Source organism: Diceros bicornis, chromosome 37, assembly GCF_020826845.1.
Source record: "Diceros bicornis minor isolate mBicDic1 chromosome 37, mDicBic1.mat.cur, whole genome shotgun sequence".
NCBI classification, from domain to species: domain Eukaryota; kingdom Metazoa; phylum Chordata; class Mammalia; order Perissodactyla; family Rhinocerotidae; genus Diceros; species Diceros bicornis.
This window is the reverse complement of record NC_080776.1, coordinates 6,191,929-6,219,498: the sequence shown is the minus strand read 5'-3', so window position 1 is coordinate 6,219,498 and position 27,570 is coordinate 6,191,929. Positions and strand designations below refer to the sequence as shown.

Below are 27,570 nucleotides of genomic sequence, written 5' to 3'. Positions count from 1 at the left end.
TTTAACAGCCTAGAAAAGTACCCAGATTTCCATAATTGATATGTACACATCTATTTGCTTTCTATTAAAATGACATTTCTATCCTAGGGTAAAATACAGACTTACCACATTCCTGAAAGCTGGATTCTCTGCCCGATGTGGCTTTTTCATTGAATTAGTCTTAGGCTCAACCCGCTGTGTGTGTGTGGAGGCCATGTCTGCCAGCCTTTCTTTCTGCTGTAGGACCCCATTTCCTGTGATCTCTCTGGGGAACCAGGATTTATGACCGCTTTCCTTGCCCTTCAGTTTTCTCTGTGGTTTCCCATTGTGTTTAAACAAGACATTTAATGAGTGACCCAAAGTAACTAGACCTGTCACCTGTCCCCTGTCTCTGATGGGAAAGCTGTTCTCTGTGTCTTGACTTTGGCTAACCTAAGTGCCCGCCCTGGGTAGAACATGAGAGTTTTTCTTTTTCAAAAATATTCTCTGTCCCACTCTCTTTGACATTTGCTTTTCATCGTGAACAGACCGCTGCCATGAAGGGGGTCAGTCCTACAAGATTGGTGACACCTGGAGGAGACCACATGAGACTGGTGGTTACATGTTAGAGTGTGTATGTCTTGGTAATGGGAAAGGAGAATGGACCTGCAAACCTGTAGGTAGGTGACCCGTAGGGATGAATGAGGGGTGGGGATGCGCAGTCAAAACGCTGGGTTGAATCAAAATCTACCTGGACAAGAGATCTGAATTCCAATAAAAAAAAATAATGAAACTGGAATTTTATTTCAAATAATGAAATGTTATATAACCCACAGTCTCCTTAAAGGAGTCAGATCGAAAAGTACTAACCATGTGTAGAAGTCTTACTTTTGTTTCACAAACATAAGATAGAGTTGAAAGATTTAGGAAGAAGTCACTTCTTTTGTCTGATATCTGATCTCAGATTTCTCCTTGGTCAAGATAGAAGTCATTTAAAAGAGAAAAATGACACTTTGACATTTTTTTATTGGAATGCACTTGACGAAACCACAGTTTTGTGTGTGCTCTGTCACATCTTGGTAATTTTTTTTCAAAATAAAAATTGTCAAGTTTCTTTTGGTCTCAATTCTCAGTTGAACTCTATAGACACAAATCTAAAAATTTCTGGCTATCAATTTTACCATTTACTTATTGTTCTCTAACTAAGAGGTCTTTATTTTGCTTTGTGTTGTCTCTGTTTTTACAGAATTCCAAATTTTGATTAGCTTGCTTGTCATTTTATTTAGGCTTTCCTAATTGGTCATTCATAATTAAGACTGGAATTTTGCATGTTCAGAATCCCACAGACTGAATCCATACGTAGATCCTTTTCCCTCAAAAAGTGTGAAGAAGGGTACTAGATGAAAATATACAGCCCGTGGACTTATTAGGAGAACAGGATCTCTGCCTGCCAACTCGACTTGAGCTTCTTTTTGCTTTGGTTACTTACTATGTGCTTAGTTTCAGGGTGTGCCTTCCTTTTGGAACAGAGTACCACTTAAGAAAATGTGGCTGGATTTTTGCTTACACAATACACTTTAAATTACAGGGAGACTGCAAATTCAAAATAACCCCTTTTTTTCTGTTTTTTCTCCAAATTTCCCTACAGCTGAGAAATGTTTTGACCACGCTGCTGGGACTTCCTACGTTGTTGGGGAAACTTGGGAGAAGCCCTATCAAGGCTGGATGATGGTGGATTGTACTTGTCTGGGGGAAGGCAACGGGCGGATCACCTGTACCTCTAGAAGTAGGTTTTAGATCTTTATCTTATGGACGAGGCCAGGTGTTGTATTCTGGATCCCTAGAGAGCATTGTAATGTGATGTCACTTAGAAGACATCCAATACACCAACATGCTTTGGTAACATTTGTATGTCAAGAAAAATTCCATACCCAATTCTGCTTCTTAAAGAAGATTTAAAAAAAAAAAAATCGTAGTTCAATAAGGTCTTAGGCTATCAGTTACTAAGAAAGAACCTTAATATTCATTTCAATGCCAAATGTGCTACAGACCTGAAGATTAGTTGCAAATGTTCAATCTAAATTATCACTGAGATATTTTCCAAGCATTAAGAGCAAAGAAATTATTAAAATAACATGCAAATGCCTCTTTAGGCTTGTGGGTACTATTGATATCAAATGGAGCAAAGCTCTAAAGATTTAGGTTTCCTTCCATGTTTGAAATTTAAATAAAGCATAGTCATAAGCAAAATTGATGAAAATACAACGTCCTTATCCCATAGGTTAAAATTATGTGTCTACTCTGGGGTTAAGGGCAGTGTCTCCTACCCAAAGCTCTAAATAGCTTCTTAGCGCTATAAAGAAGGAGGTCTCCAATGTCTCTGCTGCAGCTTCTAAGATTGCCTTGAGGCCTCTCTATTGCTTTAGGGGTTCAAGGCTCCTTATTTGAAATTTCAAACTAACAGCAACTATAGTTTGTTGAAGCAAAACAGCCATTAACTATTGGTGTTAGAAAGAAATTTAAGGGGCCGGCCCCATGGTGCAGCCGTTAAGTGCACGCGCTCCGCTACAGCAGCCCAGGGTTCTCACGTTTGGATCCCAGGCGCACACCAATGCACCGCATGTCGAGCCGTGCTGTGGCGGCGTCCCATATAAAGTAGAGGAAGATGGGCACAGGTGTTAGCCCAGGGCCAATCTTCCTCAGCAAAAAGAGGAGGATTGGCATCGGATGTTAGCTCAGGGCTAATCTTCCTCACAAAAAAAAAAAAAAGAAAGAAAGATTTAAAATCAAATCTAAATATTTTGAACATTATCTAGCTTAAAATATTTAACCATCTTAAAATGTTCATCATCCAAATTTGAATTCTTTGCTAACAAAAAATAAGTCTCTCCCGGAAAGTAATAACAATTCTGACCAAATCTTTCCCAGAAACTTACCGGTTCATTAGATCTTTGCATTTAAAATGTTATTATGATCATTAGACTTCCAAGACCTTGGTGGCAGTGTTTTAGCTTAAGACTAATTAGATGTCTGACTTGAACCCTTATCTATTATTTAAAACTCTTTTAATAGCAAGTTGGGAAAAGTTTCTCAAAAGTCATTTATTCCGTGAGATTTTTTAAGTCCCTACTTTGTACAAGATGGTATAGGGATGCAAAAATGAATTGGACATTAGCCCAGCCTTCAAAGAGCACTTAGTAAGTAGGTCAGGGAGATGGGAAAGGCTTATACATATTCATCTTCTAAAGCACAATATTAAAGGCTTCCAGAAAAATACTGAAAATAGTGCCATGGAGGTTCAGGGGAAGATGATCTTTTTAGCTGGGGATTTGGGGAAAAACTAACCAGTAATGACCTCTTCATTCAGACCTCTGCTGGTGGTAGATCAATGTGGGTGTGTATTTGTGTGAACTTACATCAACTGAATAATTTTTTTTCTCTAACCCAGTGCAGTGATTTTCTGATTCACAAATAAATTAGATCCTCTCTACTCACATTGTAGCGAATGGGCAACAATTCATTTGCCCGATAATTGAACACATAGACTAATGGTAATTTACAGTCCTGCGTTGCATAACGACATTTCGGTCAATGATGGACCGCATATACAGTGCTCCTATAAGATTAGTGGTCCCACATAGCCTAGGTGTGTAGTAGGCTGTACCATCTAGGTTTGTGTAAGTACGCTCTATGATGTTCGCACAACGATAAAATCACCTAACCATTTCTCAGAACCTATCCCTGTCCCATTAAGTGACACATGACTGTAGTTACGAATTATCATTTTACATTAATAATCCCACTTTTCCATCAAATGGTTAACACTGAGCCATTCAAAAGAAGCCATTTTGTTAGTGATTTTAAATAAGTGGGTGTGTGTGTGGGGATAAAACATTTTAGTCAAAGAAGTTGGTACTCCCTTGAATGTTTTTACCTAACACATGAAGAAAGAGACGCTGCTATCTTTTTAGGGTTTCTTTGGGGCAATAGAGGGAGACCTTTTGAGACCTTCTTGCCTCTCTATTGTTTTTAGTTTTCTAAGGAAAGTCCCTCTGGAAAGGCAGGTCATATACAGTAATTACCCGGAGAAAGCCTAGGAGAGCCTGAGAAGGAAAGAGGAAGAATAAAAAGGCAGAGAATGAATTTGGTCAAAGGAACAATGTAAAAACTATTAAAAAAAATGAATGAATGAAAGATGATGAAAAAGTGTTTTGGCAAACAGAAATGGAACTAGACTAAACCATACAGCTCCCTTTCTGCCGTAACAAATGTAATGCCGTCTTTCAGAAGTTGAACACCTGTGGCACCACAGCTGGCTATATCACCAAAAAATAGCTTACCAAGCCTTAAACTACTATATTCTTGTTTTAGGTTTGAAATGAGCATTAGCCAAGCTTGACCTGATTTGCATATTTAAATACTTCTTTCTGACACAGACAGATGCAATGATCAGGACACGAGGACATCCTATAGAATTGGAGATACCTGGAGCAAGAAGGATAATCGGGGGAACCTGCTCCAGTGCGTGTGCACAGGCAACGGCAGAGGAGAATGGAAATGTGAAAGGCACTCGTCTCTGCAGACCACATCTGCTGGTGAGGCACGGGCCAGGGGGACCGGAAACCGAAAATGGGATAGCGTTTCAAAAAATATTTCTGCAAATCCGTCTTTCCTTTGACGTGCCATTGAAGGATGATTTGCAGGGTTTCGGCCAATAAGCTGAGTTCATTTACGGATTGTTAGTTGTTAAAACTTTGTCTACTCTCAAGTTTTAAATTTAGATAAAAATAAAATGAAAATGAATCTTAAGGGGAAAAAACAGTTTTAGCCCCAAGAGATTAAAGTGATGTCAAAAAAATGCTAATATTGGAGCCGGCCCCGTGGCTTAGCGGTTGAGTGCACGCGCTCCACTGCTGGCGGCCCGGGTTCGGAACCCCGGGCGCGCACAGATGCACCGCTTGTCCAGCCGTGCTGAGGCCGAGTCCCACATACAGCAACTAGAAGGATGTGCAGCTATGACATACAACTATCTACTGGGGCTTTGGGGGAAAAAAAAATAAAAAATAAATAAAAAAATAAAAAATGCTAATGTCGTAAAACCTACACAATTTATAGATAGATATAGATGAGTCTATATGTATATATACTCATATAGATACACATATACATACACGTGTATATGCATTTTGAACATCTAAAGTACATTTTAATGGAAATGAGAGTGTTATGATGAGTTATTTGATTACTTGACTCTTCTGCTAGCAAAGGGGAAAAAAGTATATTTGTTCTTTTCTCAAAATGGAATATATTTCCTTGTCCTGACATTCAGCTCTTTTTGTAGCAGAAACAATCCTTTATGTGTGGTTTCCATGCTCCAGCAAACTTTGTTGCATTCCATAAAATAATGCACAATCATTTTCTTCATGTATTGGCATTCACAATTTGAGAAATTCAGAGAGGGCGTAGAGATGGGAATGAATGACACAATATCTAAGCTTTTTTTTAAAAAAAAGAAGTTTTAATTATTTCTAGTACAAGTACAAGATCTTTGCACTGTAGCTTGTTTTGTAAGAATCTGAGGAAAGAAACATGGCAATCAAGGATGTGTACTTCTGTTATTATTCTTAATATGTTTTGATCAAGTTTTCACTACATAATGTGCTAGTATTGTTGCTTAGCCTTTTATCGATCAATCATTTAGTTAAAAATATTAATTATTTGTTTGGATTTTTCTCCTTTTGATGAGTTTTCATCTTCGCTCTGAACCCTTATGAAGGTGAACAAGATTAGATTTGATAATATCTTTGAGTTATTTGATTATCAGTAAAATGCTACTAACCAAAAAAAGAAACAATTACAAATATCAATCTACTGAAATAGTTTAAATTGAAAGAGTGGTTGGGGTTAAATGGGATACGCATTCAAGAAATGTAATCTATTTTTGTTAATATTACTGATGTTATACTGAAGTTTCCGTTGTTCAAAAAAGTTTGAGAAACACTAGATTAAACAAAATGGAACCTACTCCTACAGCATCTTTATGTTCCTTTGCACTGTGACTCTTCCAGATGGGATGTATGAACACAGATGCTGTGTTTCGCCAATATGAGTGACTTTGGGACCCACTGTCTGTGAAGAATCTTTGGGTTCTAGTGTTCAGCAGCACTTAGCTAGATCCTGAATTCAGTGTACCAGTCATTCTAGCATCAGTTCCAACTCTGTCCCCCTGTGGACGTAGCCTTCAGGAGAACAGACTTCCAAAAGTTTAAAGAAAAGATTGACACAGTCAGTTATCTTACTCCAAAAGGAAAGCTGTTTTAAGAGGATTGATTAGTTTTAGAAAAAACACGACAGAATCACAAATAATACTGAGGAGAAACAAAATGTGGAAGGAGGGGACAACTTCTAGAGTATCCAGTATGGCTATTCAGGGCACCCTCCAGTGAGGCCAGAGTTACACAGGTGGCCAGAGGTCTGCTGCAGAGTGTCAGGGACTTCTCGAAACAATGTCAGGAAGAGAAATGCCTAGATTTGTTGAGCTTATAGAGGCTGCTTAGAGAGGAAGGGTAAGGGAGACCATTCCAGGCAAAGGGAAAAGCATGAGGCCAGCACGGGGCACATGAGAGAGTGAGCATACAGCAAGGAAGGGAGTGGTCAGAAGTGAGCTGGAAGAAAGGTAGGTGTGAAAGATTGTGGCGGCATGGACCCTGAGCTTCCTGGCATGAGTAAGGAGTTGTTGAAAGTATCTGCTCTGTTGAGTGGCAGAATAATGTCTATCATTTTAGAAATATAATCCCAGTAGTTCCAGATGAGCTGGAAAATGGAGACCATTTGTTAGACTCTTGTGGATTATTTCCTAGGCTGAATGCAAAACTAATGCAGAATGAGAGGGGCATTTCTTTTCAGTTCCAGGTTAGTAACAACATGGATTTCAGAGTGATCTGTATGGAACCCTAAAGATCCCAGATCTAGAAAGTAGTTATTTTCTCTTGTCCAGCTTTGTGACTTTCTTTTCTCATGCCCTTAGGATCTGGCTCCTTCACAGACGTCCGACCGGCCATTTACCAGCCCCAGCCTCACCCCCAGCCCGTTCCATATGGTCACTGTGTCACAGACAGTGGCGTGGTTTACTCCCTGGGGATGCAGTGGCTGAAGACACAAGGAAACAAGCAAATGCTTTGCACTTGCCTGGGCAATGGAGTCAGCTGCCAAGAGACAGGTCTGCATCATCTTTTCAAAAAAAAGCACTGATAACTTATTTCGTTTTTGAAAGGCAATACATTCATTTACCCAAAAATGTAAAACAATAAAACAAACGAGAAAAGCTTATAATCTTACCACCCCGTGATAACAACCAGGGTTGGCATTTGATAAATCTTCTTCAAGTCTTTTTAATTTATGTATTTTCTTTCCTGAAGTGAGATTTAAACTGCTATGTTTTATCTTTATTTGTCTGAAGTGTTGTTACAAGAGAATTGCTTTCTGAATAGCTAATCATCCATATTTTATCCTCTAAATCTCAACTTTCTGGAGCTTTGTGATGTAAACTTTCAACAACCTAATGCATCTCTTCTGGGCTACAAAAGTCGTAGTAACTATAGCAATAATAATTGGTACACTTGACTTTTCCTTTAGAATAGCCTCGTGTATTCATTCTTAGGGTACCAACAGAGGCATACACATCTCTCCAGTATCCTTGAACAGCATCCTTAGCTAGCCTATATTAACATAGCTTTACATATAGGGAAACTGAGGCATGAGGTGCCAACAAAAGACATCAGCAGAAGAATTCAGGTGTTGTTCTGTCTACAAAAGACCTGGCTTCCTGAGTAATGCATTTTCACTGACATTAACCAGAGGATCATCTATACTCGCAGGTTTTTCCTTTGCGGGCACAAGCACAGTCTCAGTTGAACTATAAATAAACAGCAACTGGTGGGAGATAAATGCAGCTTTGTTTACCGAGACCCTTTTGATTATGTTTGCAGCCGTAACCCAAACTTATGGTGGCAATTCAAACGGGGAGCCGTGTGTCTTACCCTTCACCTACAATGGCAGAACTTTCTACTCCTGCACCACAGAAGGGCGACAGGATGGACATCTCTGGTGTAGCACGACTTCCAATTATGAGCAAGACCAGAAATATTCTTTCTGTACCGACCATGCTGGTAAGTATCCCGAGGGGAAAACACAGCAGTGAGAAAAACCCATTTCTCATGCCCTATTTTTATTTGCCAGCAACCTAGCCACTAATTTTGAGGCTGCACAAGAAATGTCACTTTAGTTCAGTCTGGACCCAAGAGACGTGGAGTGAACTTAGCAGCTGAAGATCTTTCCATGTTCCCCAGTACCCTTGGGAAATGACACCATGGGAAAGCCCTCCAGTTCATTTATTTTTGACACATTGAGATTATGATGTGATTACAGATACTTGTCTATTAAAATCAGTAGGTGATCCCACAGGACTGAGGAATACACAGGAGAGATGCCTGAGGGTTTGTGCTCCTCTTCTGCTTAAAACTGTGTTTTATTCAAAGCGATCATTTAATCTGTTTTTTTCTGGTTGGGAAAATGCGAGTGAAAATTGGATATAAATCCATTTGGAAGGTGAAGGTGAATACACAAAGGAAGCTTAGAACTGTGTTAGCAGACATCTTTTATTCTGAGACAGACTGTCTGTGAATTAGCTGTAGAACCCGGCTATCCCTGAACCTTTCTGTACTAATTCCCTGCTGTACGTTCAAAAACTCAGCTGTAATTTTTTCTTCCTTTCTGTGTATTTTTCTGGGCAGTTTTGGTTCAGACTCGAGGTGGGAATTCCAATGGTGCCTTGTGTCACTTCCCCTTCCTCTACAACAACCACAACTACACTGACTGTACTTCTGAGGGCAGGAGAGACAACATGAAATGGTGTGGAACCACCCAGAACTACGACGCGGACCAGAAGTTTGGATTCTGCCCCATGGCTGGTAAGATGAAGCCCCTGTAGACAACCATTTACGGCATAAGACTGAAGAATAGTGTCCAGTTTACTCCTGTTTCACTCATTAAGACTTAATTTTGAGACAGCAGAAAACTTTATGTGATATAAATATATATATAATCAAATATATAAGAATTATAGAAGTATTTATATAATTTTAAAATCCTATTGGTATAATTTAATGTCCAAAAATATATAAATACAAAAAAAATATTTTTTAAAAAGTCTGGAAATACGAATTTTGCACAGGTTTGTCTTTTGTAAAGAGTACACAACTGAGTCGCTTACAACATTTAATATGTAACTGACTGCTGTAGTCACAGACCTACAATGTTTACATGTAGTTTTGGTTTGACTGAACTGAGCTCTGTCACTAAATACGAAAATGACTAAAACTCTGTGTCTCTAGAGGGCTCTAGTTTGTGTGAATGGAGAAAGGGGAACCAATACCTTTTATCTGTTTTCAAATTTTAAGAACCCCATAGATTACCTTTGATTTTCCAGTTGTAGATCCAAGAACCTCTGTACTAGGCATTGTCAAGTGTGAATATGAGACAAGAAAACTACTTACACTTACTTTCTCTCATTTCGACAAAAGGGGATGTTGGGTGTATAAGGAAAATACACTTTAGCTTGCAATTCTTGCGATACTTGTACACGTGGTTTCCCTTTGAGCCAGAATAAACTGGAACTAGGACAGGTTATCGAGCAGTAGTCAAATGTAGGCTTCTAGAATAATGCAAACTCTTTGTGCGAATGTGTAGGTATCGTCGTGGTTTAACATCCCCTAACCCTTCCTGTGATTATTCTGATCAAAGTACCTTACCTTCAGTAGACTGTGTTTTCTCCCTTTGGGGCTCAAAACTCTCCACCTCCACATAGCAGCACTGAGATTACTTTGAAGCACACAAGACTTCTTTCCAAGTGAGAGTTCTCAGGATAACCAAACTGGACTGATAATATTGCATGCCTTTTTAGACTTTGTGATCATTGGTCAAGTGTGCATTTCTCATTTGTTTCCAAACAGCCCATGAGGAAATCTGTACAACTAACGAAGGGGTGATGTATCGTATTGGAGATCAGTGGGATAAGCAACACGACATGGGCCACATGATGAGGTGCACATGCGTTGGGAATGGCCGTGGTGAATGGACCTGTGTTGCCTACTCCCAGCTCCGAGGTGTGTTTGCTTATTAATAAAAACATTGGAGAGGACAAAGGGTCCAAAGAGGCAGACTTTTATGTGAAAACTTGTACTTTACCAAAAGCAGCAGAAGAAACATGCAATGCCTCTCCATTAGTCTACTGTGCTGGATAAGTTTCGCATTTTAGGCAGCCGGTTAAGAAAAGCTGGCACAGCGATTCTAAGATTATGAAACATTCCCAGGATCTAAGTACTTAGGCTGAGCCAGAAAGATGACTTCAAAGGCTATAACACAATCATTTGATCCTTTTAGCTTTTGGTTATGCCATTGGATTCATGTCTAGAAAAGACTGGATAATTTCTATAAAGAAAAGAGATGTTGCTCTTCTGAAATTAGATCCTTGCAGATCCAAATTTAAGGAGACAAATACATAGGCCAATTTCTTTTGTTCAGATCAGTTTTTCCCCTTTGCACCCAGATATATAATATAAAGATGTTGATTTATTAAAACTTTTTTAAGTTTTCTATTTCTTTGATTTGAAAAGTAAGATTTAGGTAGAACTCTGAGCTAATAAATAGCCCATGTAGCTGGTGTGTTGACATTGGCCTGAACTTGTTCTTTTGTGTTGTCCAGTGGGTAACCCAATCTAGGAGTAATAATAATTACATATGACGTTGGAGAGCTAAAAGAGACCCTAGGAAGGCATACAACCAACTCTTCATTTTACAGATGAAGGAGCTGAGAGGGAAAGTAATTTTCTCAGGATCTCTCAGAGAGTTAGGAACAGAGTTGGCCTAATTCTCTTTTAACTTTACAAATGCTGTAGATGTCATTTTATTTCTCAAATCCAAATATCTCCCCACCCCCGCCATTCCAGAGATCAGACCATCACACTATGCTGGGTGCTGTATAAGTATGTTTAATCTTCCTCCTGTTTATCATAACAAGCAGAGATCTAAAGGACATCATCAACTAAGCAAGAATTTTTCTGAAAGCAACACAAGTATTTTTTTAAAATTGGCTTTCCACAGGGAGGTGTATCTTACCACATTCTTTAGTTGTCTATACTTTGACCTCTGACATTTACAAGTTTGTAAGAGAATTTTTTTTCTTGCAAAAATTGTATTACTGACTAAGCTTTGAAAACACATTTATTCTACGCCAGTTGAAAAGTTATTTTAGTGGGAGATGTTGATAATTAAGTGGAAGGAACTGTAGGCTTTGAAAAGCGTAGCTTCTTTTCTTTTGTCAGTGAAACCTAACGTTCTCCACCCATTCCACTGTTTCCTGAATAGATCAGTGCATTGTCGACGACATCACTTATAACGTGAATGACACATTTCACAAGCGGCATGAAGAGGGACACATGTTGAATTGTACCTGCTTCGGTCAGGGCCGGGGCAGATGGAAGTGTGATCCCGTCGGTAAGTGGCCTTGTCTCTCTAGACAGATTTGGACACTGAGAATAGTTAGCAAGTTTCAGATAAGAAGAGCTATTTGATGTTACGTGATTGAAGTTGGATCCAGACGTTGATGAGTGGCTTGCAAAGAGCTTTGCAAAGTCTTCGCTAATTGTGGACCAATATATAGTCTCGATATTGGTAGTCATCTATTTTCCTGAATTTGTTGACAAATTCAGATTTATTTTAATTGAATGGAATTTGTTCTTTGGTTCTGAATCGCAAAGATAGTCCCTGTTATGAAAGAGAACTTTTCTTTGCTGACTGTGCAATAACATGGGCAAATGATTATGCTGGTAAATACCTCCCTCCAAATACTTTATTTTTCTTGGCTGCTCTTTATAATAGATCTAAGCAAATAGTGAAGGTTGAGCCTTAAAAGGGCTGTGTTACCAGCGTTAAAGTAATCCATTAATATTCCTGTTCTGAAAGAGGCGGGTTGGTCACTAAGAAAACATGCTCATCAGGTGAGTTTGTTTGACCTCAGATTGCCAAAGCTGAGAGAGAAGCTGAGAAGTTTTCTCAGAAACTGCTCAGCAAGCATTCAGAGTTAAAATCTAGTTCATTGATTTACATGTAAAATTAAGTCCTCCAAATTTTGAAGAGGTGTATAGAGTGAGATTTTGTCCTTACTATTCAAATGGTAAATCAGTTGCATTAATATGTGTAAAATACACTAATTTATTTTTCTCAAATAAATATTCAGAATATCAATAGACACTGAAATCTAAATCTTAAAATTTTTATTTAGAAGTATTGTCCTTTTAGAAAATGAAATATTCCTCTCAATGGGTGCTTTTTACCGCTAATTGTCCTGTAAGGTAAAAGATATGAACCAAATATTTTTTTAACTGCATGTATTTGTAAGGAAAGTTTCAAGTTTCTGTTAAAACTAAGAATGTATGCTTAGCACACTGAAATTAAGTTTGTAGTTTTAAGTCTTCAAGGCTGCTTATCTTTTACTTGTTTATGTTTTAGACCAATGCCAGGATTCGGAAACCCGAACGTTTTATCAAATTGGAGACTCCTGGGAGAAGTATGTGCATGGTGTCAGGTACCAGTGTTACTGCTACGGCCGTGGCATTGGGGAGTGGCATTGCCAGCCTTTACAGACCTATCCAGGTGAGCAGCCTTATTACTGCAGATTGAGAATTGTCCCCCGGGCTATGAAAACAGGGCACATCAGTATTTACGAATACTCTGATGCCTAAGTTGGAATCTCTTTCCTTTCCCATCTTTTTTTCATACCACTGTCTAATAATCAATCAAATTTTTGCCTACAATGATTTTCCTTTCTCCCCAGTCAACTACAAGGCGTGGAAGGCTGTAAAAATGCGCCTCTATGTAATTTGTTTCTTAACACTGTAGAACATTCCATTAGCTTAAAACGCTTGGGCTAATTTCATCTCACATCCATGCATAGAAACGGAAACCATGAAGTGAGCTGTGCTGAGAGTAAAGGGTTGGAGTTTTGTGCTATGGTTCTTAACAGAGAAGTTTGCATAGAGAAATTACTTGAAATACAATATCCCGTATGTGTTCATTCCGTATATTTCATCCTGGCCATCGTTTTGTCAAAATTTTCATTTGTTTGCTCAGTTGGAGCGTGGAACAAAGTATCCCAGTCAAGAGTTGAGTAACTTGGTCAATTCTCTGCCCACACAGTTCAAATATCCTGAAATGTTTGTTGCTGGATTCTTTCCGATCACAGGACATAGTGCCTCGCTGTAGGTGTTTTTAATTCGTTTTAGAAAAAAATTTTTGAATTTAATTTTCACTGGGTGACTAATTACAACACTAAAATGTGTTGAATCATGAAAGTCTAATTTTTAGGCATTGGTTCTTTGAGCAACTACTGAGGTGCAAAATTTCCTCGACCTCTGTTAACTTTAGACTTAAAACATGGCCTGCTTTCAGAAGCAAAAAGAGAGATTTTCAGGGCATCAGAATCTGCCTGTGACAGAAATTAAGATTAAGTTAACTAAGTTCCTCCATAACGTGATAGAGATTCACTCTCCTAGAGAACATGAGATGGGACAATTTGGCCAAAGGCAGTGTTCACCAAGACATGGGTCCCAGCTCTACATATACTGCCAAGGAGATACACGCCAAGCTCTGCTCATTATTTCATGATCTGGAAATCGGGGACACTGTAGTTGATGACCTTTAAAGTTCCTTCTAGCACTGACAATCTAACAATCTGTGATCCTAAACACCAACCACCCAGATCCACTCTTTCTGTGAACTTTGAAGAGAACCTGCTCCCGCCCTGGCAGCCCTCAGACACTGTCAGGGCTGCAGAAGGTGACTTTGCTTTAGGCAAGCTCATAGCACAGATCGACCTGTCTCTTAAATTGTATTTTGCGTGCATTTGGGTATAAGAATCACTTAACAGAATTTTTTTATTTAATAATTTTTAAAAATCTGATCGCAGAAGCAGTGTAAGTTCAGAAAGTAGATAACTGGGTTGTTTTTTTCTTTAATGACACAACCAAAGGATAGAAACTTCTAAAGAAATGCTCTCTAGTTTCAATGGTTATGGCTATTATTGGTGTGGCAATTTATTGAAAATTATTTCCTTCTCGTTGATTTAAAGACAGCTTATTTCTTTCTCTTTTGAAATAAGCCTGTTCACATAGCTACTTGCTGGAAACATTTAGGTAGACGTGTCAGAGATGAAATCCAGATGGGAAGGAGGCCTTCTGTTGTTGGAGTTTATGTGTTGACCTTGTCTCTACTCTTTACATATGGTACCAGTAGAACCCACTGAGCATAGAGGAGATTTAGGGGAGAGGGGACTGGTGTTTGCCCTCAGTATGTGGTTTGGTTTTCTCAATGGTTCATGCCTAGCGTGTGGGGCATGAGGAGGGTGGGGAGGCTAAAAGGACAACAGATTACCAAGAGATTGTCTCTGAGCCTCGTCCTGTTTGTTCCTCCCACGGAGGGCTTAGGGGAGCTGTTCAAACTAACAGAAGATAAGAGGCATTTGGTTTGTCAATAAACAACTAGGAAAGCACAGATCTCAGCAAACTAAATAGAGAAAAAAAGACTGAGTCGCAAACCCATAAATGTTTAACTTCTCCAGGGTCACTGTTGCTGGAAATTACTCATTTTGACCTTAATTTTAAACTGGTTTTAAAAGTATAGACATTGTATCCTATCTTTACTTCATTATTTTCTTCTTAGCCGGATGTATTGAATAAGAGAGGGAGTCAGGTTTTCATAATGGTGAGTAATTGCTCAGTTAGGTTAATTTTAAAAGTTTTACCAACTAACTAGTATCAGAAGGATGATCAAAAAGATTTTAAGTCTAAATAGTGTAAAGGATGTCAGAATTTCCAGATTTCCTGTCTTCAAGTCATATGTAGACGAAGGTAGAGTGACAACTGGACTTTGCCCTTACAAATAAGGGACACAGTCTCTTTACTTTCTGGACAAAAATGTGCTAAGTGCGTGACATCCTCATCGCTGGTCAGCTACGGCATAAACCTAAAATTGAAAACATAGAATTTCAAACCAGCGCTTGAAGTTTTAGAAGGAAAAGAAACTTGTGTAGTTTTACTCTATCACTGGGGTAAAAACCACTGAGCTGCCTTTTTCTCCTCCACTCCCTCCTCTTTTATCCTCCTTCTTGTGGACGTAGGAGCATGATTAGACTTAAAGCTGGGCAGTAAAGGTCATTTGTGTTGTCTTTCTAAAACTTAATCTTAATGACATTTAGCCATCATAAACTTTTTTTTTAATTAAAGACTATTTTCTTAGAACAGTTTTAGGTTCACAGAAAATTGAAAGGAAGGTACAGAGATTTCCCATATACCCCCTGCCTCCACGCATACATAGCCTCCCCTATTATCAACATCCCCTACCAGCATGGTACATTTGTTACAATCCATGAACCTACCTGGACACATCATTATCACCCAAAGTCCATGGTTTACATTAGGGATGACTTGCGGTGTTGTACATTCTACGGCATCATAAACGTTTTCCCCTCAAAATCATGACTGCCAAACTAAATAAAACAAACACATATCAAGTGTCTCCTTATCTGAAGAAATTATAGTAGGATTTCTTTAAGAGATCAATATTTAAACAACCGTATGCCGATTATCATAAATAAAGGACGTGATATTCCTGTATTTACTGATTTAATGGAACTACTTTAAATAGTTACATCTCTAGAATTTGCCTTCACTGCTTATCTTTAAAAACTTATTTACATTTGTGAGGATCTTCATGAGCAGAAAGGGTGATTCAAAGAGAGACACGGAATTGACTTCTGCCAATTGATTAACACAAACATCTTGCCATGTTTTGTGAAATATATACCCCTTGAGAATGGAAAACAGAATTTTATACATGAGTTTTGGAACTCATGTGACTTGGAAATACTTGCATTAAATGAAATTAAGATTCAAAAAATATTTGTTAGTCTTCAACCAACTTTGGATTATTCTCAGTGTGGAAAGTGAGTATATTATTCTGGAACTTTTGAGTCTACACGGATTTGCAAGTTATATATTTGTTCTGCTAGAGAAGACTTTGTTTTCGAAGGGAATTTAACAGCAAAGATAATAAGTTTGAAAATCAATTTTTTTTTTTCAGAAAACTTAAATCTGTTACTCTGGTGAAGTGTTTTATTAAACATGAAAAATTTTGCTGTTTGACAGAGTGGCAGTTAGAAATTCTCAGAAAGGTTATTACAAGGAGCTTTATTTTTATTTCTAATAAGTTGAATGTTGATTGACATCATAAAAAAGGTAATGTTTAGGAAAAAGATAGTGTTCTGTGCCACAAGCATCAATTTTTCAGCTATTTCATTATTATTCCAACTTGACTCTACACTATTAAGCCATTGATTCCACTTCTGTTATTTTGTTTTTTTAGAAAACAGAAAAAAGAAACAAAACCATACTTTAAAGTTTGTTGGAAACAGTCATACACATCAAGATGTAGAAATAGTGAATTTAGTATATATTTCAACGTCATTTCAGTTGATAACTGCTTTTGAAAAAAGAAAGTTGTGTCTGTTAATAATTTGACCAAACGGTGGTATGATTTTAGAGTATATTTACTGAATAAAAATAAAGTTTTTTTTCCAAATTGATAGGATGTTGAGACTGATGAGAAATAAAATTGAGTCTTTAATTGTTACCTTTGTCTATTTGTCTAAGATTTGACCCCATTTAGAAATGTGTTTGTTTTACATCATGTCATTTGTCCTTTGAAATGTTTCCTTCTTACATGGTATACTCATTCCTGATGAAAGCCTTCACAAACTAGAATTTGCTTCAAAGAAGCTTAAAAAATAAGTCAATGAAATTTATATTCTATATTGCATTATTTGTATTAGGGTAGTTTTACCACTTCTCATAATTCTCACTTTGAAAATAGAGAAGAAACCAAGCTAAGAGGCATTGTTTTTAACTTATTTGCTGTAAACAAGTTCTATTTACAATTCTCTTGTGAAGGACAATAATTTATGAGCTAAAAAAGGATTCGTTGGGGGCTGGCCCCGTGGCGTACCAGTTAAGTGCACGCGCTCCGCTGCAGCGGCCGGCAAGGAGGCGTGGTTTGGCAGGTTCGGATCCCAGGCATGCACCAATGCACTGCTTGTCAAGCCATGCTGTGGCGGTGTCCCATATAAAGTAAAGGAAGATGGGCACAGATGTTAGCCCAGGGCCAGTCTTCCTCAGCAAAAAGAGGAGGATTGGCATGGATGTTAGCTCAGGGCTGATCTTCCTCACAAAAAAAAGAAAGAGTCGTTGCATTGATTTCGAATGTCAATATGTAAAAGATTGATCCCAGATAATTTTTATTATACTCATATTTACTAACAAGCAAAATTGTCTTAAATGATGGCCATCACTGCGCACTACATTTTAAGTTGAAGTGAGTGAATACCCAGGGTAACCAAATCTCAAATTTTTATTCTCAGGCACAACCGGTCCTGTCCAAGTAATCATCACAGAGACCCCCAGTCAGCCTAACTCTCACCCCATCCAGTGGAATGCACCAGAACCTTCTCACATTTCCAAGTACATTCTCAGATGGAAACCTGTAAGTATGAAACCTTGGACACCCAGTCTCCTAAAATTAACAAATTCAGAACATTTTTTTCAGCTTTTGAGGCAACAGATCTGATTAACTATTCACAATACGTTTATATTTGTTTAGTGACGAGACAATATGTGGTCGATTGAATTGACACATAGATTTAGGTTTTTTGGTGTTTTGAAGAATTTAGTTCTTTATGTTAGAAAGATCTTAGCAAGGACATAGAAATGATAATGCTTAAAATTATTCTTCTTCAATATGGGAAGAAAATCTAAAGCTTTGTATGTTTCATAACCCTTTGAAAGGAAAAGAATTATTGGCATCATTTCCTTAATTTGAAAAAAAGCCCCAACTAAATTCATATCTTTGTCTTTTGGTTCACTTTTTAAGTGATCATTGCTTAAATTTTGATCCTCTGAAGTTATTTAGATAGAAGAGAAAGATGATAAGAAAGAAGTATAGATGAGAGATGATAGTAGGTTTATTTACAGAATGAACCTAGTAATTTTCTAGTAATAAGGGTCTAGAAATTGAAGAAATCATACGAAAGAGGATATGGGTCTATTAAGCTTCAGTTTCTCTTAGCCTCTCAGACCTGCCCTGCTATATCTCCAAAATTCATGACTCATAATTTGAGAAACACTATTTTAAACGTAGGAGAAAAATGTCCATTTTTAATTACAACTATTGAATTCTAGCAATTAAAAACAATGTAAAACAAAACAAAATGTTTCACCAACTTATGCAGTTGTATTTAAACTCTTTAGGGAAAATTCAAGCTGTTGAAATTATTCTTTTTCTTTTTTACCTTCTTTTGTAATGTCTGTGGTATATTGAGTAGCCACTTGCAGAACTTTGCACCTGGTGATGTTAGTCCACAGAATCAATCTATTTTTCCCTCCAACACCTTCTTGTATCTTATCTTTTCATCTCATCACCAATTTTATTTGTTTTAAACTTGACTCTGAACTATTATGTGAGACCACTATAATAAGGGACATTTACAAGTAGGTATAAAATGTATATTAAATTGGAAAGTGCTCAAAGAGTGGCAATGATGAATTTCTTTGAGATTTTTAACAATTAAAAAATTTCAAGTCTGCTGAGACATCTGACTTGGGTCTCTTCTCCCATCCCCAATGACACTGTGTCATTTACAACTTATGTCTACAATTTGTAATGTTTACAAGCATTAAATTCTCATCTACTCTCAAAAATTTTTTTTCAGGTTTTTCCTTAATGTATGTCACATGAGAGTTAACTTTCTAATATTTTCTTCTAATAGTCAATCAAATAAATTTACATCGAATAAAAGGTTTATCACGAAATCTGAGCTAATTGTAATGCCTGATTTAAAATTTTTTTCACAGTATATTTGAGTTAAAATTTAAATTTAAAGAGTACTAGGATCATTTTCATTTATTTCAAAAATATGAATGGACACTTGAGTATCTGAATTACTGAGGAACTGGTTGATTGGATAATTTCTAAAAATCATTGGGCATTAAAAATGTATTTTGACTGACATTAGTTTAGAATGTTTACAACTTAAAAAGATCTCATCTTGTTTGCAGTAAGGGCGTTTCTTTTCCACACATTTTATTCCAATGAGTTTTGTGAGCCATGGCATATTAATGAAGTTGGACAGGATATGAAAATGTAAACTGGAAGCAAAGATTGAATAAACCAAAGTCGCATTCTTCTGCAGTCTTGCCCAAAGTTGGCTAACCACTTTTGGTGGGGTAGTTCATATTTAAGAATGAGTCATAAAACCAGACCAGCCAAACCTTGTATGTGATGGCCCCAGGAGCTGAGTCATGAAGCTGTATTATGTCTTTGACTGTTTTCTGCAAGGCAAGAAACTTGAACTGTATCCCTCCAAGTGAAAGATAGAAGATATGGCTTTCCCCACTTCAGAGAGGAATATATCTCTGTTCATTGTAGAAATGAAAAAATTGAGAGAGGAAAAACTTGAGTTCGTCATATTATGTTGCTGATATTAAATAATTAATCTGGCAAAAAGGAAGGTACCCAGCACCTAGGACTGTGTAACCTTGGGCATGCCACACAACTCTGTTTCTCCACCTGTAAAATGGGGACAATAATACCATTAACTTGGAGGAAGGGGGAGATGAAGATTAAATGGGAGCATGCGAGTAAAATACCGAGAATGTGGGACATAGTAAGCTCTCCATAAATATTAGCTATAATAATTATTATTATTAATATTAACAAATTCTGCTTCAGGTCCCTATTCTGATTCCGATTTTCCATGATTTTCCTCCATGATGAGACTGCATAGGTCCCTCATTCTTCTTTGAAGATTACTCCACATCATCTCTGAATGTTCATCCTTGTGAATACTTGTGTGTTTTTTTTTTAATTTAAATTTTTAGAAAAATGCTCCAGGCCGTTGGAAGGAAGCCACCATTCCAGGCCACTTAAACTCGTACACCATCAAAGGCCTGACACCAGGTGTGGTGTATGAGGGGCAGCTCATCAGTGTCCAGCAATACGGCCACAGAGAAGTGACACGCTTTGACTTCACCACCACCAGCACGAGCCCAGCGGTGACCAGTACGTACCCCAGCAGCCTCATGTCTGTGCCTGCATTTCCCAGAGCTAGCTCGCCTCAGAAAGTGCTTTTCTTCTCCATTCATATTATTCCATGGGTGCCACCTATATTTAAAAAAAAAAATGATATTCTACAGACAATGATAGTCAATTTTCCCAATGGCTGAAGGCTCTCTTTACCCTTTCTGTGACTCTCTAGGCAACACTGTGACGGGAGAGACAACACCCTTTTCCCCCGTTGTGGCCACTTCTGAATCTGTGACTGAAATCACTGCCAGCAGCTTCGTGGTCTCGTGGGTCTCAGCTTCGGACACTGTTTCAGGATTCCGTGTGGAATATGAGCTGAGTGAGGAGGGAGATGAACCACAGTACCTTGGTGAGCTATAAATGTGTTGTCATGACAGATTTTGAGTGGCTGGTGGTAGACCCGGCTTAGGAGAGGGCATCCAGGCAGGTGGTCTATGAGGTTAGGAACTAGTTGACAGCTCAGACTGAACAAAGGACCCTCCAGTATGAGGAAAGAGAAGGACTGGCCCTTTCTAGAACTGAGCTGGGTTTTTCCTGAGCCGTGCTCACATTTCCCTGGTCCCCGACGTCTGCTGCGTTATGCGTTTGCCTGGGTGCAGGTCCATGCAACAAAAGTGTTTTCTGTGTGGAAGTAATTGCCAGTATGAGGACTGCAGTGGAAAATGTTAGCTTTTGGGGATATCCAGTACCCTCATTCACGCTTTTCAAATTCTCATGTTTAGGGGACTTGTAAAAACTTTATTGTAGAATAAAATACATACTGGAAAGTGCACAGATCATAAACTAGAGCTCAATGAATTTTTATAAAGTGAATGCACCCGCTTGACAAGAACCCAGATCAAGAAAAAGAACATCCCTCTTACCCTACTCCCCATCATCTCCCACCCATAACCACTACCCTGACTTCCAGCCACAGAGGACTATGTTTGCAAATTCGGGGATGGAGTACAAAAATTATACATCTTTAGAGAAAATATTTGGAAAATGGAGAAAAAAAGAAGAAAAATTATCCCATAGTGCCTTGATAATTACTGATTATCCATAGTATATTTCCTTGTAGTTTTACCCCGTCCCCCACAAATATATAATTTTTCAGATGTCCTTCTCCTAGGCTGTGGAGTCATTTGAGGGATCAGTGTGCTCTGATGAGTAACCTTTCCCTTTTATTTCCAAGATCTTCCAAGCACGGCCACTTCCGTGAACATCCCTGACCTGCTCCCCGGCCGAAAATACATTGTAAATGTCTATCAGATATCTGAGGAAGGAGAGCAGAGTTTGATCCTGTCTACTTCACAAACAACAGGTAGGTGTGTACTCCGCGGTGTGACAAGAATCTTTTTGTGTGTGAAGCAGACCTATAGCAATATTTCCTGACTGTTGCTTCATTTCTTCCTTTCTTTCTTTGTTAGCGCCTGATGCCCCTCCCGACCCTACCGTGGACCGAGTTGATGACACCTCGATTGTTGTTCGCTGGAGCAGACCACAGGCACCCATCACAGGTCAGCTTAGCTTCCTCTTCTTGGCTGCCATGTTCACCTTGATGGCATAAGATGTGAAGGAACGGATTCTGATCTGTGGAGTGGCATATCACTTAAATCTCCTATCTAATTACTAGACTAGGGTAGGGATCTGTGTGTGTGTGTGCCTATGTGTGTGTGTGTATGTAATATTAATTAAGAATGTGATTATTTTCAAGTCTTACAGCCCTACTTTCTTACGGATCATTCTCCCTCAAATCCATTTTATCATCCCTTTACACGCACACACACAAACACACACACAAAACCTCTAAGGCTAGCTCATTGACTAATTAAACCAGGCATTCCCATGGTTAGAAGAGGGGTAATTTTTCTGAAAACCTCACTCTAACAATCTCAAAGAGGGAGCTGAGTTGCCTTCTTAGCTCATTAGGTGACTCAGCTGTTTCTGAAGTTCCTAAAAGACACAGCACTAGACAACTCTGTGCTCAGGGTGCTTCATTAATTGCTTCCATTGTCAAGAGCTCAAAGAGAAGAAATCAGTTTAGCATGAATATCTTCACCTCACGGCTTCTCCAATAGACATTTATTAAGGATTTTGGGTCTTTAAGGATGATATTCATTATTAAAGAGTTTTGCATGGCTATTCTTATTTTATCTTTGCACTGAATAGTCCTTATAAGAAGTGGCAACATGGAAAGAGTCAAAAAGAATCACTGGTCCTTAATTAATCAAGCATGATGCTAAGGGCTATTGGGAAAGCGGGATTTATGACTTTTTAAACCTCTGTTTCATAAAAGTGTGTCCTGCTTCTCTCTCATGAATCTGCAGGATACAGAATCGTGTATTCACCATCAGTAGAAGGGAGTAGCACAGAACTCAACCTGCCTGAAACTGCCAACTCCGTCACGCTCAGTGACTTGCAACCTGGGGTTCAGTATAACATCACCATCTATGCCGTGGAAGAGAATCAAGAAAGTACCCCCGTTTTCATCCAACAAGAAACCACTGGCGTCCCACGTTCAGGTAACTTAAAGACACTTCCTATACAAGGTAACATCTTTAACCCCCCTTTTGTTGGAGGAATAAAACCATCTTTGGATTGTGTTCATTCCGTTAGCCTGATGGGGAGGACCAGAAGTGGAAGATGAAAGAATAATTGTCTCTGTGGGAGGGTTGCTTTGTCTCTGTCAACAGTTTCTATATGCAAGTAATTTTATAGATGATTTTATCCCTAAACTTTTGAAATTTGGCTGAAATGTCCTCACTACAAAGTAACTTCTCAAAGTTGGCTATTGGCCTTCCTGATCAAAAACTGACACCACAAAGTCTTTGTATTTTTCCCCAGAAACTTAAGGGTCAGTTCATCTGTTGCTTTTAAGTATTAGAAAATGATTCAGTAAAATGAAAACCACTTTTTTTTGGTTGTCACAATAAGGGTTTTTTATTTTGTTTTTTTGTATGTTCCTTTTAAACCCCTCCATGAGACACCTCATATGTTGCAAACTCATCTGCTTGCCTACATATTTTAGATAAAAGCTTCAAATATCATGTGGAAGCAGTATGACTGAACCATGAAAATATTAGCAAAAGTATATTCTCTGGTTAAGAGACAAAATTTAGCATTGCTCTAGAATAAGAGGCTCTATGAATTGCCTTATACACACCCGGGAAACAGGCTTTCTAAAAATAATCTTCAGTAGGAATTGTGAATGACCTGTTGGCTCTTGTCTGTCAGATAAAGTTCCCCCTCCCCGGGACCTGCAGTTTGTGGAGGTGACAGACGTGAAGATCACCATCATGTGGACCCCCCCTGAGAGTGCGGTGACCGGTTACCGCGTGGACGTGCTCCCCGTCAACCTGCCTGGGGAGCACGGGCAGAGGCTGCCCATCAGCAGGAACACCTTTGCGGAAGTCACCGGGCTGTCCCCAGGGGTGACCTATCACTTCAAAGTCTTCGCTGTGAACCACGGGAGGGAAAGCAAACCACTGACAGCAGAACAGACGACCAGTACGTCCTGCTCCTCGCTCTACCTCCACCCCAAATTCTCCACCATTGCTTCCAGCTTGTGAATGTGCAGCATACCGTTTACTCCTGGGTTTGCAATTAGAAATGGGAAAATACTCAGCTAACATAAAGTGCATTAAACTTGAAAACAAAACTCAGAGAAGCTCCATGGATGCAAAATGGTAACCCATTTCCCAAATACATGTGCCAGTGGAATGGCAGTAAGAGAGAACTTAAGAGAACCCAATTTTCTTTGCCGATGGAGACATGGATTGAAAACTTAAGTGCATTTTCGTGTAAATAAATATATGTAGATCAGACTTCAACTGTAGGCCCTCAGCACTTTAGAGCAGAATTATTCACAAATAGTAATTGCTTGAACATTTAGTGCTTATTAGGCACCAGGTCCTCTGCTCCGTTGTTTATAAGCATTTTCCTCATATTTAATCCTCATTTTGACCTAATGAGGAAGGTCTTGCTAATCCCTATTAGAGACGTGAAGAAACTGAGGCTTATAAAAAATTCTGCAACTTGTACAGTCACAGATCCAGGAAATGATGGAGCTGGATTGACATAGACCTATGTCTTTTAGACCCCAAAGCCCATGCTTCCAATTATTATACTTGACTCTCTCTTAAACATTTCCTCTCTAAGTGTTTTAAATTACTGCAGGGAAATTTCTAGTTGTCTTACTAAAGAACAAAACTCACAATTTATGTGATTCTTTTCAATAGTGCAAACTCACCTGTGTCCTACCATGACTCTGAGGTTCTGAATATATTTTATAATTATTGCCCAATCTGAATCATGTGAAAATAATGTTGATTTCTCCAGCAAAGGACCATTCATTCAATAAATACAGGGAATGTTACTTTTGGTTCATATGGAGCTTCCTTCTTGCCTTCATCTTAGTGGTCTTATTCCTCTTTTCTTAACATATTTGGCTCAGAGCAGAGAAAATGGTGGCATTCACAAGTGTGTGTTTTGGAGTTTTTTTTATGCCATCTCTTTAATGTTAGAATAATATTGGAAGACGATGGGAAAGTCAGGCTGGAAAACTTTGATTCCACAGAATCAAAGTTAAACAGAAAGGTCAGCAATTTCTCATGACTGACACAGAGTTTTGCAAAGTTCTGTGTAGCACTCAATCTTACTGGCTCAATTTTTCCAAGGTTTTGACTCTTACTTGGGTTGAACCTTGAGAAGAGAAAACTTAGAAAGTTCAGCCAAGCTTGAGAACTTCGGTACAATGATTATTGAGGTTTCAATATTTCCTGACATGTTTCATCTTTTTTTCTAGAATTGGATGCTCCCACCAACCTTCGGTTTATCAATGAAACTGACACGACTGTCGTAGTGACCTGGACGCCACCTCGGGCCCGGATAGCCGGGTACCGACTGACCGTGGGCCTAACCCGGGGAGGCCAGCCCAAGCAGTACAACGTGGGGCCCTCTGCCTCGCAGTACCCGCTGAGGAACCTGCAGCCTGGGTCTGAGTACACCGTGAGCCTCGTGGCTGTAAAAGGCAACCAGCAGAGCCCCAAAGCCACTGGAGTCTTTAGTACCCGTAAGCCAAAATTTAAATGTCTTTTCTTAGGGATGTCGTAAATTCTTAACTATATTTACATTCTCTGCTCTTCGTCCATTTTTAAAAAGTTAACTTAAAAAACTTAGTACAAGAGATTCAAATATATAATAAATGATAAAAAAGAGATTTAAAGCCCTGATGCTCAAACTGTGGTCCGTGGACCAGTGGCTGGTCCATGAACTGTTTGTTACTAGACAATAAGGAGCTTGTGCCAGAAGGTAAATCATGAAGCTGACTATTTGGTTCAGCAGATCAGTTTTTGAAGCAGGATTTTCTCGATGAAGGAAGCAGTGCGTTAAACTACGTATGTTGCCAAGCTCCTTATTTTCTTTGGGACCGGCACTTTGAGTAAAACAGTTTAAAGCACTCAGTTATTTGAAAATTGAATGCTATCGTATTAATGAGTTTACCAAATGCTAGTGAAGGCAAGAAAAAATCAGCACCTATGTCTACACCCTAATACTTTTAGTATCGAATGATAGCAGTCAATGTAGAATAAAAACATCTACCAATTGAATAGAAACCAACAGAACAAGAAGCCAAAGAAATGATTTCTTTATGAGTGTTGACTGCAGCAGATTAAAGTACTTCTGCAGAACAGAATAGCTTTTCTTTTTTTCCTCAAATTACTCTTGAAATTCCACAGGGGGCAAAGTACTGACAATAGTTTTTGGTCATGTCTGTTTTTTGCTTAGAGTTTTACAGGAAGTGGCCTTAAATCTCATAACGTATTTACATCACAATAAAGGCCTGTATTCATAAACTGATTTCTATTAGAGACATTTCATTTACATTACAAAGAATTATGAGACACCTTATTTCTACCTGAGCAATATTTGTTAGTTTTACCTCAGCGTTTTGAATTGCAGAAGCACTTAACATAACGCTTTTTTCAGCATATATTGCAACTATGAACTAGTTTACAATTTTCTAAAATCTTTCAACAAATCTTACTCTTTGGCTAAGTTTAAAATACAGATGTTAAAAAGCATTCAAAAACTGAATATAAGCTTAGTTTGTAAATAACTTTCGAATTTATTTCCCAAAGTAAATTCTCTATAAACTTTTCCCTGTAGGAATGCATGTAATTTACCAAAAATTTGTTTCCATTTAAATTTGGTTTATGAAGTTTGGCTAGTGAAGTCTTTTTTCCTAAGTAACTGCTAATCATAAGCAAGTAAAATCTGCTTTTTATTTGTAAGTTAACCTTTAAATTTTGCTATTTTATCTTACATGGTACTAAGATACTTTAAAATCTGTTAAGGTGAAATCAGTGTCTTTGTATTTCTTGTAAATAATTTGTTTCTTATGGATGCCCGTCACTGCATTAGAATTGATATTTCAATAGATTTAGTCTTTTATTAACCACATATGATTCTACATATTATCTTTTTTTACTCCTTAACATGAGATGTATTTTATGTCATTTCCTATGTTGGATAGAGTGCCTATTATAAAGAAAAAACATTTTTAATGATCTAACAATAATTAAGTGGAGTGGAGTGGGTCAATATAGACTACTTCAAGTACTTTTGGAGACTGATATGTTGGATACATATATGTTGTTTTATGCTCTGCACAATACATTTATACAAAATATAATTCTATTTGACTTAAAGTATGGATAGTCAAAACTAATTTGTTTTTCTTTGTGAGGAAGATCGGCCCTGAGCTAACATCTGCCAATCCTCCTCTTGTTTTGCTGAGGAAGACTGGCCCTGGGCTAACATCCATGCCCATCTTCCTCCACTTTATATGGGATGCCGCCACAGCATGGCTTGACGAGCGGTGCTTCGGTGTGCGCCCGGGATCCGAACTGGCAAACCCCAGGCCGCCGCAGCTGATCGCGAGAACTTAACCGCTTGAGCCACCGGGCCGGCCCCTAGTCAAAACTAATTTTAAAGGTTAACATAGTGCACTGCGCACAGTGTATTTTCAAAAAATATTTGTTGAATAGACGGTTAACTAAAGAATGAGTGAGAACGAAAACAGCTCAACCAAGCTTAGATCGAAATAAACCCACGTAAGCAGGGAATTCTACGACTTCGTTTGAACTTCAAGGACTCTCTGAGGCTGTAAACATCAGCAGGGCTTGCATATTTTTAAAGTTGCTTTAAGTTTTTGTTGCTTTTTACCGTCTTACCAAGCTGAATTCTGGGAATAACTTTTCTGGGTTTTATAACTTGTGTTAAATTCTTAAGAGCCAATGTGTGAGGCTGGTGGAAAGCTGTTTCTGGGGAAAAGTCAGCTTACTCTTTTATAAATAGGGCAAATTTTATTTCTTTAACAAC

The 27,570-nt window shown here is 38.4% G+C and overlaps 1 protein-coding gene across 2 annotated transcripts in view; it reads left to right on the top strand.

The window, feature by feature from the left end:
• FN1 (fibronectin 1) overlaps positions 1-27,570 on the top strand; it is a 66,505-nt gene that overhangs the window by 3,337 nt on the left and 35,598 nt on the right. For both annotated transcript variants that reach the window (XM_058532954.1, XM_058532953.1), the window contains exons 4-20: positions 507-638; positions 1,607-1,744; positions 4,395-4,553; positions 6,986-7,177; positions 7,947-8,126; positions 8,751-8,927; positions 9,969-10,121; positions 11,383-11,511; positions 12,526-12,669; positions 17,486-17,607; positions 20,001-20,181; positions 20,378-20,554; positions 21,380-21,508; positions 21,615-21,704; positions 22,515-22,709; positions 23,422-23,694; positions 24,992-25,258. In XM_058532954.1, coding sequence (XP_058388937.1) covers positions 507-638; positions 1,607-1,744; positions 4,395-4,553; positions 6,986-7,177; positions 7,947-8,126; positions 8,751-8,927; positions 9,969-10,121; positions 11,383-11,511; positions 12,526-12,669; positions 17,486-17,607; positions 20,001-20,181; positions 20,378-20,554; positions 21,380-21,508; positions 21,615-21,704; positions 22,515-22,709; positions 23,422-23,694; positions 24,992-25,258 — 2,838 coding nt within the window. The remainder of the gene's footprint in view (positions 1-506; positions 639-1,606; positions 1,745-4,394; positions 4,554-6,985; positions 7,178-7,946; positions 8,127-8,750; positions 8,928-9,968; positions 10,122-11,382; positions 11,512-12,525; positions 12,670-17,485; positions 17,608-20,000; positions 20,182-20,377; positions 20,555-21,379; positions 21,509-21,614; positions 21,705-22,514; positions 22,710-23,421; positions 23,695-24,991; positions 25,259-27,570) is intronic.